This window comes from Podarcis gaigeae (genome assembly GCF_964106915.1).
Source record: "Podarcis gaigeae genome assembly, chromosome: 2".
In the NCBI taxonomy this organism is placed as follows: Eukaryota; Metazoa; Chordata; class Lepidosauria; order Squamata; family Lacertidae; genus Podarcis; species Podarcis gaigeae.
The window spans coordinates 123,273,690-123,286,943 of record NC_139679.1 but is presented as its reverse complement, the minus strand read 5'-3'; the positions used below and the strand labels follow the sequence as shown (position 1 = coordinate 123,286,943).

General features: G+C 44.5%; 1 protein-coding gene across 2 annotated transcripts; it reads left to right on the top strand.

Moving 5' to 3' along the window:
* The first annotated feature begins 49 nt into the window (after window positions 1-49).
* Window positions 50-12,385, top strand: LOC310837232 (uncharacterized protein). 2 transcript variants are annotated; one of them, XM_083723426.1, is made up of 5 exons: window positions 50-348; window positions 3,881-4,075; window positions 4,208-4,334; window positions 8,045-8,122; window positions 8,492-12,385. In XM_083723426.1, exons 2-5 carry the CDS (start codon window positions 4,001-4,003, stop codon window positions 11,149-11,151), a joined length of 2,940 nt encoding a protein of 979 aa, XP_083579552.1. In that variant the 5' UTR covers window positions 50-348; window positions 3,881-4,000; the 3' UTR covers window positions 11,152-12,385. The 2 variants fall into 2 exon arrangements, with proteins under 2 accessions (XP_083579552.1, XP_083579553.1); XM_083723427.1 differs by having other exon boundaries at window positions 50-365.
* Window positions 12,386-13,254: the final 869 nt, after the last annotated feature.

The window sequence follows — 13,254 nt, the reverse complement described above, 5'->3', positions numbered from 1 at the left end:
CCTGCCATCCCCTACTCTTCCCTCCCCCCCCCCCCCCGCTTGGAAACAGCCTCCGAACAGCGCTCCCTGCAGCTTTGAGAACCATGGCAGCCACACTTCGGGTTCCCTTTCGAACGCGGCGGCCCATAGAGCTACGAAGGCAGAGCCGCCCCTCCCAGCTTGTGATCTGCGGGGGGGGGGGGAGCAGACAGTGGTGTCGCCACCGGTTTCTGCTCGCAAGGAGAGGGAGATCTTCACCCTCCTCTCTGGCTCAATGACCTCCGGCTACTCGAGAGGCGGGGAGGGGTCTTAACCCGCTTTCCCCGGAAGAGGAGCGGGCCTGGAGAGGAGCAGGAAGAAGGGAAAGAGGTGCAACACGTTTGGGGGTAATTTTGCATTGCTGGGGGGTGGGGAGGGTTTTTGGGGGGGCGTGAATGGGAGAAAAGTAGGAAGGAGCGCCCCTCTCCCCCTGGGACGTTGATCCAGGCCACCCTCCCTGAAAAGTATGGTCTCTCCACCCCATCTAGAGGAGCCAGGTCCTGGGGGGGGTCCCTTCGATTACCCCCATAAAATATTTGAGGGGACCTCTACCACTAACCCAGTGTTTCCCAACCTTGGGCCTCCAGCTGTTTTTGAACTACAATTCCCATCATCCCTGACCACTGGTCTTGCTAGCTAGGGATGATGGGAGTTGTAGTCCAAAAACAGCTGGAGGCCCAAGGTTGTGAAACACTGCACTAACCCAAGTGGATGGGCATTGCCATTCAAATGGGGGTGTGTGCGTGTGAGCCGTGTCATGTGATTGATTGTGCAAAGTGGGGCTTGCCTGCTCCTCCTATTTATCATCTATCTATCTGTCTATCTTAACCCAACAGAGGAATGGATTCTGAGACTTGCATTTGGTCCTTGCATTTGGTGCAGGGATATGAAATGGTTTAGGGACTTAAAAGCCTTCTGAATAATCTCAAGGCTGGATGAATCAAATAAATGCCCCCTGTCCAGCTCACTAGGGGAAGAACGTGCATCCCCACCACCACCAGCAGCAGGTTTTGATGCTTTTTCTTTCCGAAAAGGGGATATTCTCCAGATACCCTCTTGGGAGTTTGCTGGAGGGGGAGATCAAAGCCTCTCTGTGTGTGGGGGGGGTGAATCTGGAATCTGGAATTTGGAATCTGGACTCTCTTGCAGGATTGGCTCAGCTCAGGGATGCTCAGGGTGTTTTCTCAGCTGGGGCTGCCGGCCTCATTCTCGTAGGCCCTCCTCCCCTGCCTTAAAAACATCCAGACTGACAGGGGGAAACCTCTTAGCGTTAAAGGGGATCCAAAGCCCACCACTTGGGCAGTGCTCACACAACAACCCTGTAAGGTGGGCCAGGATGATAAGCAGAGCAAAATGTAGTGGTTGGAACAGGAGAGGGGGGCGTTCTTCAGCCAGAGGGCCACATTCACTCCCTTAGCAGCCTTCCAGGGGCCGCTTCCATTTGTGGGTGGGGCCAGAGACAAAAGTGGGGGGAGCTAGGGATGTGACTGAGCTTTGTCCAGTAGGTACAGTGGTACCTCTGGTTACGTACTTAATTCGTTCCGGAGGTCCGTTCTTAACCTGAAAATGTTCTTAACCTGAAGCACCACTTTAGCTAATGGGGTCTCCCACTGCTGCCGCGCCGCCGGAGCACAATTTCTGTTCTCATCCTGAAGCAAAGTTCTTAACCCGAGGTACTATTCCTGGGTTAGCGGAGTCTGTAACCTGAAGCGTCTGTAAACCAAGGTTACATATGGGTTACGATATGGATGCAATGCAGCTGCAGATTGCTAGCTTGAAAACATCACATGATGTTGGGACTGTTCGGTGGGAAACAGAGGGACAGTCAGTTCACAGTGCGAAGCACCGGAATTAGCTCAGAGTGTAATATGAGCTCTTCCTCTTGTTCCTGTACAGGAAGTACAGGAAGTGTTTGTTCTCTCGACTGCTGGAGCTTGAAGAGAGCAGTCATGTTTTCTGTAATGCTGCAAAGACAGAAATAAAAGCTTGTAGAAACGTTTCTGTTTATCTCCTTTTCCCTGCCGAGAGACCAGGGGAAGTAGGGGGTGTGTTCTTCTCACGCTGAGAAGAATCGCCTATCGAGACCTAGCCTGGATCTTGCTGGGGAATGCAGCCAGGGAGGTCAACAAGGAGATCAAGCCGGGTGCCTGGGAGAGTTGCCAGTTTCTCCTGATAAAGGCTTGAATTCCGACAGGTACCACTGTATATTCATTCAAAGGATCATTTCCGGCCACGTAAAAGCCGCCAGCAAGGACTCAGGGCAGCGATGGAGAGGGAGTTTGGCTTGGGGAGATTCCTGAGTGCTGGATGGAGAGGACTCGAGGGCTGGATTTTGGCCTAGGGTGCCAACATCACCAAACTTCGTATCTCCTTCACCCAGTCCTAGTTTGACCTGAGAGTGCTCTCAAGCATTCCACCTCACACACCAGCTTGTATGGACCTCTTCAACCTGGTTCCCTCCGGATATCAGTTTTCTTCCAACCAGATATGGGCAATAATTTACAAGGTTGCTTTTTTTCTTTATTAGAAATGATTGCAAAGGTCAGGAAATGGTTTGCCAGATGGCTGTTTGGAGGAAACGAAAAGTGAGGTCTATAGATATATGAGTGTCTGGAAGAGGTTGGAGGATGGATGGCGGCAAACAGATTGAGGTCGAATCCTGACAAGACCGGTGTACTGTTTGTGGGGGATGGGGGTGGGCAGGTGTGGGGGACTCCCTGGTCCTGAATGGGGTAACCGTGCCCCTGAAGGACCAGGTGTGCAGCCTTGGGGTTATTTTGGACTCACAGCTGTCCGTGGAGGTGCAGGTCAAAATCTGTGTCCAGGGTGGCTGTCTACCATCTCCACGTGGTATGCAGGCTGAGACTGTGTCCACAGAGTGGTGCATGCCCTGGTTATCTCCCAATTGGACTACTGCAATGCGCTCTACGTGGGGCTACCTTTGAAGGTGACTCGGAAACTACAACTAATCTAGAATGTGGCAACTAGACTGGTGAGTGGGAGTGGCCACCGAGACCACATAACACCGGTCGTGAAAGACCTACATTGGCTCCCAGTATGTTTCCGAGCACAATTCAAAGTGTTGGTGCTGACCTTTAAAGCCCTAAACAGCCCTGTAGACCTGAAGGAGCGTTTCCACCACCATCGTTCAGCGCTGAGGGTCTTCTGCTGGTTCCCTGCGAGAAATGAGGTTACAGGGAACCAGGCAGAGGGCCTTCTTGGTAGTGGCACCTGCCCTGTGGAACACCTTCCCATCATATGTCAAGGGAATTAACAACTACAGTGGTACCTCTGGTTGCGAACGGGATCCATTCTGGAGGCCCGTCCGCAACATGAAAAGAGCGCAACCTGCAGTGGCGTGTCTGCGCACGCGCGGGTCATGATTTGGCGCTTATGCACGAAGTGCGATTTAGCATTTATGCACATGCGCGAGCAGTGAAACCTGGAAGTAACCCTTTACGGTGCTTTCGGGTCGCCGCGAGACGTAACCTGAAATAACGTAACATAAAGCAAATGTAACATGAAGTATGACTGTATCCGACTTTTAGAAGACATCTGAACGCAGCCCTGTTTAGGGAAATTTTAAATGTCTAAAGTTTTACTGTTTTTATGTGCTGTAAGCTGCCCAGAGTGGCTGGGGAAACCCAGCCAGATGGGCAGAGTATTAATAATAATAATAATAATAATAATAATAATAAAGAATAACCTTTCTTTATTAGTTTTTGAATTTGATCCTAAAACTTTACTAACTTGTGTATCTGGATGAACATACGCTGAATGTCCCCTAAGGGCTGAGACAGCTTATAATACTATAAACCTCCTGTACACAGGACGACATGTTCCCTGTTTCTCTCTCCTGCAGACCCTGCAATGGCACCACTTCAGAGCTGCTCCCTGCTGTGAAGTACATCGTGACAACAGTTGAGAGAGTCCCAGAAGTGGCCCAGTTTACGCCTCCTCCAAATCCCCTACAGCCAGTGCAATGGCCTCAGAGGCACTGTTTGTACTGTCTCTTCTCAGAAGTGGCGAGGAAAGAGGAGCCAGGCAGCTTCCTCAGGTAGGGAAAGAGCAACGGGAGCAGGGAGGAGGGAATAGGCACAGATGGGACCACCCAGCCTCCCTCTGTGCTGAGTGGGGATGACGGGGATCTAAGAGCAGCTCTGTTTTCCTCCTCTTCTTCTTCTTCCAGGCCCTCTTGACCTTTGAGGAGGTGGCTGTGTTTTTCACGGAGGAGGAGTGGGCTCTGCTGGATCCTGGCCAAAGAGCTCTGCACAAGGAAGTCATGGAGGAGAATTATGAGATGGTGGCCTCTCTAGGTAAGGATGCATTTTTTATTCCTCTTGGCTGTTGGAGGCGTGAATTTGCTCTTTGGGCCATTTAATCATGCAGTGTAGGAAGAGCATAAGAACAGCCTGTTGGATCAGGCCAGTGCAGTGGTCCATTTGGCCAGCATCCTGTTTTCATAGCGGCCAATAGATGCCTGTGGGAAACCTACAAGCAGGATGGGAGCACAAGAGAAACTTTCCCCTGGTTTCCAGTAACAGGCATTGAGAAGCATTGTAATGCAGGAATACGCACCTGTTCCGTGCAGGGATCAAACCTGCAAGCTTCCCATTATCATTTTCAGCTCCATGCTCTAACCAACTGAGCTATCCTGGTCGTCGGGTACGGAGGCTGGTGAAGGGACAAGTTACATTTTTTGATGCAAGATCAGCAATTTAAGTTCTTCGTCAACTCTTGGAATGGATGCCCACTGGATCCAGTGATCTATTTTATTTATTTGTTTTTACTTTTAAAATATCATTTTTAATTACATTTGAGTGTAGATTGGTCTCAACTAGGGCCAGGGCCTTTTCAGCACTGACCCCGACATGGTGGAATGCTCTGTCACAAGAGATCTGACATCTTTCCGCGGGGCCTGCAAGACAGAGCTGTTCCGCCTGGCCTTCGGCTTAGACTCACTCTGACCCCTTGTATGGGATTTAGTATATAAATTTTCCCTTGGCTTTTTTGCTGGCCCATGTAGGACCAGCATGGATAGCTGGCTCGGGTGAATATCAGATGTTTCCTCCCTTTATGGTCTTGATTTATGGGCTACTACTAAAATGAGTTTGACCAAACTGCGGGAGGCAGTGGAGAACAGAGGTGCCTGGCGTGCTCTGGTCCATGGGGTCACGAAGAGTCGGACACGACTAAATGACTAAACAACAACAACAACAACAACTAAAATGAGGCTGCATTTTAAGCTGTATTTTAATTGTTTGGTTGTTGTTGTTTGTTTTTGTTTTTTCTATTACATTTTATTGCAATTCATCTTCGGTGTTAGCTACCCTGAGCCCAGCCGGAGAGGGCGGGGTATAAATAAAAATTTATTATTATTAAATTTATTATTGTTTTATTTTAAAAAAAAGTGTGATACATTCATTTGACTATGCTGACATCTATTTTGAAGTGTTGTTCAGAGAAAAATAAGGAGCCCCATTAATCTCTGAGCTGATGAGGTGCTCTGATGAAAAATCAGATGGCAAGGTCCAGGAGAGAATAATACATGGTAAATGAATCCGCCACAGAAATTCCAAGCCATTGCATGTTGGCCATGTGCGTAAGCTTCTCATCTAGCACTGAGCAGGGTATTAACTGCTCAGAACACTCTCGACTGACAGCTAAAATGGGCAGTACCTTTATCTTCCAGCGGTGCAACACTGCCACAGACATTGCCATGACAAAGACAGCTGACCACCCCTTGAGTTTTATTTTATTATTATTATTTTTTAATGATATTTATTAAAGTTTAACAATAAAAACATACACAAACAAAAAACAAAAAAACAAGTATAATTTCAATCCTTATTTTCTTAAACCTAATTTCCCCGACCACCTCATACCTCCCCCTTCTGTATTCTAATTTCATTATCTAATCAGCAAATTCATTCCCTTATTTCCCATAATTTTTAATAATTTTGTTCTTTTTCCATAATCAACACCCCTGAAAAACATAATTTTTAAACCCATGTCAATTCTAAGCTTCATTAATTTTATAGTATTTATTAAGATAGTCTTTAAATTTCTTCCAATCTTCTTCCATTGTCTCTTTGTCCTGGTCTCGGATTCTGCCGGTCATCTCTGCCAGTCCCATGTAGTCTGTCATCTTCATCTGCCATTCTTCCAAAGTGGGTAGATCTGGTGTCTTCCAATACTTTGCAATAAGTATCCTTGCTGCTGTTGTAGCATACATAAAAAAAGTTCTGTCCTTCTTTAACACCACATGGCTAACCATACCCAGGAGAAAGGCCTCTGGTTTCTTCAAGAAGGTATATTTAAATACCTTTTTCATTTCATTATATATCATTTCCCAGAAAGCCTTAATCCTTGGGCACGTCCACCAGAGGTGAAAGAATGTACCTTCATTTTCTTTACATTTCCAACATTTATTATCTGATAAGTGGTAAATTTTTGCAAGCTTGACTGGGGTCATGTACCACCTATAGATCATTTTCATAATATTCTCTCTCAAGGCGTTACACGCCGTAAATTTCATGCCGGTGGTCCACAACCTTTCCCAGTCAGCAAACATAATGTTATGTCCAATATCTTGTGCCCACTTAATCATAGCTGATTTAACCGTTTCATCCTGTGTATTTCATTTCAGCATCAAGTTATACATTTTTGACAAATTCTTAGTTTTGGATTCTAACAGTTCTGTTTCCAATTTCGACTTTTCCACCTGGAAACCAATTTTCCTATCCAGCTTGTAAACCTCCATTATTTGATAATAGTGAAGCCAATCTCACACTTTATCTTTTAGATTCTCAAAACTCTGCAATTTCCACATATTACCCTCCTGTTCTAAGATTTCACAATATTTTGGCCAGAGTTTTATTTTATTAGGCCCAGAACTTCATATCTCACTATCCGCTTTACTTCTCTAGACTTTTGTCTCCTGCAAAGGTTAATTCAGGTCCTGGAATTTGCCCTATATCCTCTGTTGTGATATAATTTGTTCAGCTTCTCTGCAATCTCCTTTTCTTCCTTTGACTCTCTTGTGACCCAAGTTTCCAGATGCCTCCCTAGACAGTTTCCTGCTGTTGTTGTTGAGTCGTTTAGTCGTGTCTGGCTCTTCGTGACCCCTTGGACCAGAGCACGCCAGGCACTCCTGTCTTCCACTGCCTCCCGCAATTTGGTCAGACTCATGCTTGTAGCTTCGAGAACACTGTCCAACCATCTCGTCCTCTGTCGTCCCTTCTCCTTGTGCCCTCCGTCTTTCCCAACATCAGGGTCTTTTCCAGGGAGTCTCCTCTTCTCATGAGGTGCCCAAAGTCTTGGAGCCTCACCTTCAGGATCTGTCCTTCCAGTTTACTGCTAGTGATATTTAAATAACTTAAATCATATTTAAATCACTTCTTGTCGTTGGCCTTGGTATCTTTCTAGCAATGTGTTCCACGGTGTCTTTTCTAGCATCCCTTTCTGTCTGTTGGCACCTTTTCTTGACAGAGTTTGTGTTCCTTTTCGTTCTCTTCATTTGGACAAGATTTCAGTTTTTTGAAGGAAACCTTCTAGTCTCTCGCTGCTTCTCTGTCTCTGCTGATTAACCGTCCCGGTGTCCTCTTTGCTGTCCTGGTACCTCTGCTGATCTACAGTATAAAATCAAGTGGAATGATTTACCAACTTTCTTTTTACCAGCCTCCTCATTTGGGGGAAGTTTTGTCTTCTGAAGTCAAACCATGTTGCATTTCCCTGGTATCGACCATTTACACTTGCATTTCAAGTAATTAACCAGTTTTCCTTTATTCTTTTTGTGCGTGTGAACTTCTTACTGGGTTACTGGGTAAATACATAATACATTATAAACCCACACTTTGTAATAGCAGGGACCACACAGGCCCCTCCTAGTCATGTGGTGCATATTTATAGCATCTCAATGCATAATCCCTTTCCTTGGCTTTGAACTCGTGGATACGGATCGATTAGAAAAATGGCTGGATATTTTGTGACCACAGGTGTCTAACATTGTCTCTTTCCTTGAAAGAATCAGACCTCCGTTCCTGTTGGGAAGAAGGACACGATCCATTTTTCCAGGATCTCAAAGAAGGGGAGACCTCAGCAGGTAGGTACTTAGTTATGTTCTGGGGTTCTTTTTCTTCTGGAAGGAGAGGAAGGAGAGGTCTGTTGCCTTTATGTCTTGCTTCTGGGTTCTTGTCCGCATCTACTTGGCCCATGTAGGGCTCTTGGAATAACCCACAAGGACAAATGTGGACCCCAGAGCTTCTCCAGCTAGTCCTTGGGACTGTGCCCCCCTCACTACATGACACATATCCCTTGCTAACCTCAGATTCAGCTGGTCATGGAAAGGAGAAGGGGAAGATGCTTGAAAATGGTAAAATCAAAGTAGCAGAGAAATGGGCCCCATTCATAGTGTCTGCTTCTACCTTGCAATTTGAATGACCTTTTCTTTTTCTCCTTCCCCTCCGAAAAGGTAATGGGCAAAACAGGAAGAATAACGGGGAGCCATCCATGGTGTCATCAGAAAATGTAGAGCAAGAAGCATGGAAAGAGACTTTTGTAGATCAAGGAGCCCCCCAAAAGCATGTAGGAAACATGTTGAAGAGTGGGGGAATTAAATCCTCGGCTACTGAAGACATCAATGTCCATGTATCCCTGAGTTCACAGGAAAATTACACAGGGAACACTGGGAAAGCATGTCCAGAACGCAGCAAACCATATAGTCACCCAACTCAATTTAATGTACGTTACAACATCCACACAGGGGAGAAACCACTGAAATGTTTGAAGTGTGGAAAGAGCTTCAGTCATAGTAAAACTCTTACTCAACATCAAAGAACTCACACAGGGGAGAAACCGTTCAAATGCCTAGAGTGTGGAAAGAGCTTCAGTCGCAGTGGAACTCTAACTCAGCATCAAACAACGCACACAGGGGAGAAGCCATTTAAATGCAGTGAGTGTGGAAAGAACTTCAGTGGCATTAGTAACCTTACTAAGCATCTAAAAACCCACACAGGGAAGAAGCCATATAAATGCAAGGAGTGTGGAAAGAGCTTCACTCATAGGAACACCCTTACTTTACATCAAAGAACCCACACAGGGGAGAAACCGTTCAACTGCGTGGAGTGTGGAAAGAACTTCACTCATAAGAATACCCTTACTTTACATCAAAGAACCCACACGGGGGAGAAACCGTTTAAATGTATAGTGTGCGGAAAGAGTTTCAGACATGGTGGAAGCCTTAAGTTACATTACACAACTCACACAATGGAGAAACCATTTAAATGCAAGGAATGTGGAAAGTGCTTTAGTTGGAGAGGTTACCTTTATTCACATCGAAGAACCCATACAGGAGAGAAACCTTACACATGTATCGAGTGTGGAAAGAGCTTTACCCAGAGTGGAAACCTTACTTCACATCAAAGAATCCATACAGGGGAGAAACCATTTAAATGTATGGTGTGTGGAAAGAGCTTTTGTGGGAAAGGTGACCTTACTCAGCATCAAAGAACGCACACCGGGGAGAAACCATTTAAATGTATGGAGTGTGGAAAGTGTTTCAGTAGCAGTGGGTATCATAATGTACATCAAAGTACACACACAGGGAACAAACCATATGCGTGCATAGAGTGTGGAAAGAGTTTCAGCACAAGTGGAAACCTTAGATTCCATCAACAAACCCACACAGGGGAGAAACCATTTAAATGCATGCAGTGTGGAAAGGGTTTCAGTCAGAGCGGAAGACTTATTGCACATCAAATCACCCACATAGAGGAGAAGCCATTTAAATGTATGGAGTGTGGAAAGAGCTTTTGCCAGAAAGGAAGCCTTATCGCACATCAAAGAACCCATACTGGGGAGAAGCCATTTAAATGTATGGAGTGTGGAAAGGGATTTAGCCAGAAGGGAAGACTTACCGCACATCAAATAACCCATACAGGGGAGAAACCATTTAAATGTATGGAGTGTGGAAAGAGTTTTAGTCAGAGTGGAAACCTTGCTTCACATCAGAGAACCCATACAGGAGCAAAACCTCACAAATGTATGGTGTGTGGAAAGAGTTTCGGTTCAAGGCATAACCTTACTGTGCATGACAGAATCCATACCAGTGAGAAACTACTGAAATGTATGGAGTGTGGAATGACCTTTAGCCAGAGCAGAAGCCTTATTGCACATCAAAGAACCCACACAGGGGAGAAACCATTTAAATGTATGGAGTGTGGAAAGAGCTTCAGTCGCAATTACTATCTTACTTTGCATCAAAGAACCCATAGAGGAGAGACACCATATAAATGCATGGAGTGTGGAAAGAGCTTCTGTGATAGGGGGAGCCTGAAATCACATCAAATAATCCACACTGGGGAGAAGCCATTTAAATGCATGGCATGTGGCAAGAAGTTCCCTAGGAGTAGTGCCCTTACTGTGCATCAAAGAATCCACACAGGGGAGAAACCATTTCAATGCAGAGAGTGTGGAAAGAGCTTCCGTAGGACTAGTGACCTTACTGTGCATCAAAGAACCCATACAGGGGAGACACTCTACAAATGCATGGAGTGTGGAAAGAGCTTCTGTGATAGGGGAAGCCTCAAATCACATCAAAGAATCCACACAGGGGAGAAACCATTTAAATGCATGGAGTGTGGGAAGAACTTTCGTAGGACTTGTGACCTTACTGTGCATCGAAGAATGCACACAGGGGAGAAACCGTTTAAATGCATGGAGTGTGGAAAGAGCTTCAGTCAGGGAAATAGACTTACTTTACATCAAAGAATCCACACGGGAGAAAAACCCTTTAAATGCATGGAATGTGGAAAGAACTTCAGTCAGAGAAGTAAACTCACTTTACATCAAAGAATCCACACAGGGGACAAACCATTCAAGTGCATGGAGTGTGGAAAATGCTTCACTCAGAGGAGTAAACTTATTTTACATCAGAAAATCCACACAGGCGAAAAACCATTTACATGTATGGAGTGTGGGAAATGCTTCAGTCAGAAGAGTAATCTTACTTTACATCAAAGGACCCACAGTGGGGAGAAACCATTTAAATGTATGGAATGTGGAAAGTGCTTCAGTCAGAGGAGTAATCTTACTTTACATCAAAGAACTCACACAGTGGAGAATTCGCATTAATGTATGGAGTATTGAAAGAGGTTCAGTTGTTCTTACCCCAGCTTATTTTACATCAAATAATCCACACTGGGGAGCCACATTTATACATGGAGTGTGGAAAGAACTTCACCTGGGAGAGGTGACCTTACTAAGCATCAAAGAACCCACACAGGATAGAAGCCATTTAAATGCATGGCATGTGGAAAGAACCTCTCTAAGCCTCAGATCCCATCGACCAATCCCATCGACCGGGGAGAAACTCTTTAAATGTATGGCACATCAAAAGAGTTTCAGACATAGTGGAAGCCTTAACTTCTATCCAAAACCCATGCTGGGGAGAAATTCATGAGTGTGGAAGGAACCATGATATGGGAAGTCTCAAATCACACCACAAAACCCACACCATGGAGAAACCCTCTAAGTGAATGGAAGAGGAAAAGAGCTGCAATGGGAGCAGGAAACCTTACTGTACATGGAAGAACCAAGAGAGGCATGAAACTACAGTGTAGAAACAAGAACTTTGGGGCAGCTGGACATGTATTGACTAGGGTCTCCATCATCAGATGCTGCGTAGAGAGTATGCTTTGGCCCAGCCGTGCCGCCATGGCCTATAGTGGGATGGAAGGCTGACAATGGACGTGACCATTAGCTCTGGTCCACCAGAGGCTACCCTGAAAAAGCTCTCGGATCATCGTGAGTTGCCCAAAGAAAAAATGAAGTTTTTCTTGGGAAATGAATTAGTTGTTATAAGTAATTTTTTTAATATTCTTTATTTTTTCATTTCATTTTTCATTTTATTCTTTTACAGATATTTTAACAAAGAAATTACATAATCAATTTAAAACACCATATCTTAATATGAACCCTCTCCCCTCCCTTTCTGCAGTTACTTATGTTATCTCTTTTACTACTGCATATCCAATTCAAATCTTTTTACGAACTTTTTATTTTATATTCTATTTAACTTTCTCTCACTGCACGTTTTTATACCAGTCCTGGCAATGATTTTACATTGTTTACAATGATCCTTCAAATATTCCATAAATTCTATACTAAAGCATCTTCCTTCTTGATTTCTTATTCTTTCAGTAAGTTCCTGCATACTCCATCAATTTTTGTTGCCAATCCTCTGTGGTGGGAACTGCTTCTTCTTTCCATCTCTGGGCATATATCATTTGAACAGCCGTAGTAGCATACATAAACTTTTTCCCCCTGTTCTTTGGGTACTACTAAACCAGTTATTCTTAATAGAAAAGCTTCTGGGTTTTTTTTAACAAAAGTTATCTTCGACAGTTTTTCCAGCTCATTATAAATCATTTCCTTTTATTTATTCTGAAGTGTGGTTCAGACTTCAGTATTTTATTAATTTTGTATCTTGCGTTTTCCGTGATGTTTATCCTGGACACCAGTTTGACCTTGGGTCTAACCTGTCTCCAAGACCAGAGGATATTGTTCCCTGGGATTAACCTCTGTTGGCAGCTTCTGTTAAGTTAAGATGTCGCTCTGGGAATATAGAAGCATTAGATTACAGGAGGGGTGGAATTTAGCTGGGTGAATGCATGTACTTAGCTATGGTTAAATTCATAGTTACCGTATTTTTCGCTCTATAAAACGCACCAGACCACAAGACACACCTAGTTTTTGGAGGAGGAAAACAAGAAAAAAAATATTCTGAATCTAAGAAGCCAGAACAGCAAGAGGGATCGCTGCACAGTGAAAGCAGCAATCCCTCTTGCTGTTCTGGCTTCTGGGATAGCTGCACAGCCTGCATTCGCTCCATAAGACACACACACATTTCCCCTTACTTTTTAGGAGAGAAAAAGTGAGTCATATAGAGCGAAAAATACAGTAATTTTAATCCCCTGAGCTAGATTATATCTTGCAGGTAATGCCCACTTTACCAGATGCTTTCATAGATTGAATTTCACAACTTCTTTCTCCCAAAGTGTTTATTTAATCAGTGCGTTGTATAGTGTTGTTTTTAAAAGAATGGTAGATTATTGCATCTTAAATAAAATGAATTGCATTCACTTTTATTATGCTGGTGATTTTTAAAAAAATAATTTCCCCAAACATGATTTCTGCTTCAGATGGTTATCTGGGTCTCCAGTCGACCAGTTTACC

What these genes read in the sequence shown, in the direction of transcription:
- LOC310837232 (XM_083723426.1), top strand. Translation starts at nt 4,001, where the DNA reads ATGGCCTCAGAGGCACTGTTTGTACTGTCTCTTCTCAGAAGTGGCGAG. An exon ending in GAGCCAGGCAGCTTCCTCAG is followed by an intron (nt 4,076 to 4,207) that starts GTAGGGAAAGAG and finishes TTCTTCTTCCAG; the next exon opens with GCCCTCTTGACCTTTGAGGA. An exon ending in TGAGATGGTGGCCTCTCTAG is followed by an intron (nt 4,335 to 8,044) that starts GTAAGGATGCAT and finishes TTTCCTTGAAAG; the next exon opens with AATCAGACCTCCGTTCCTGT.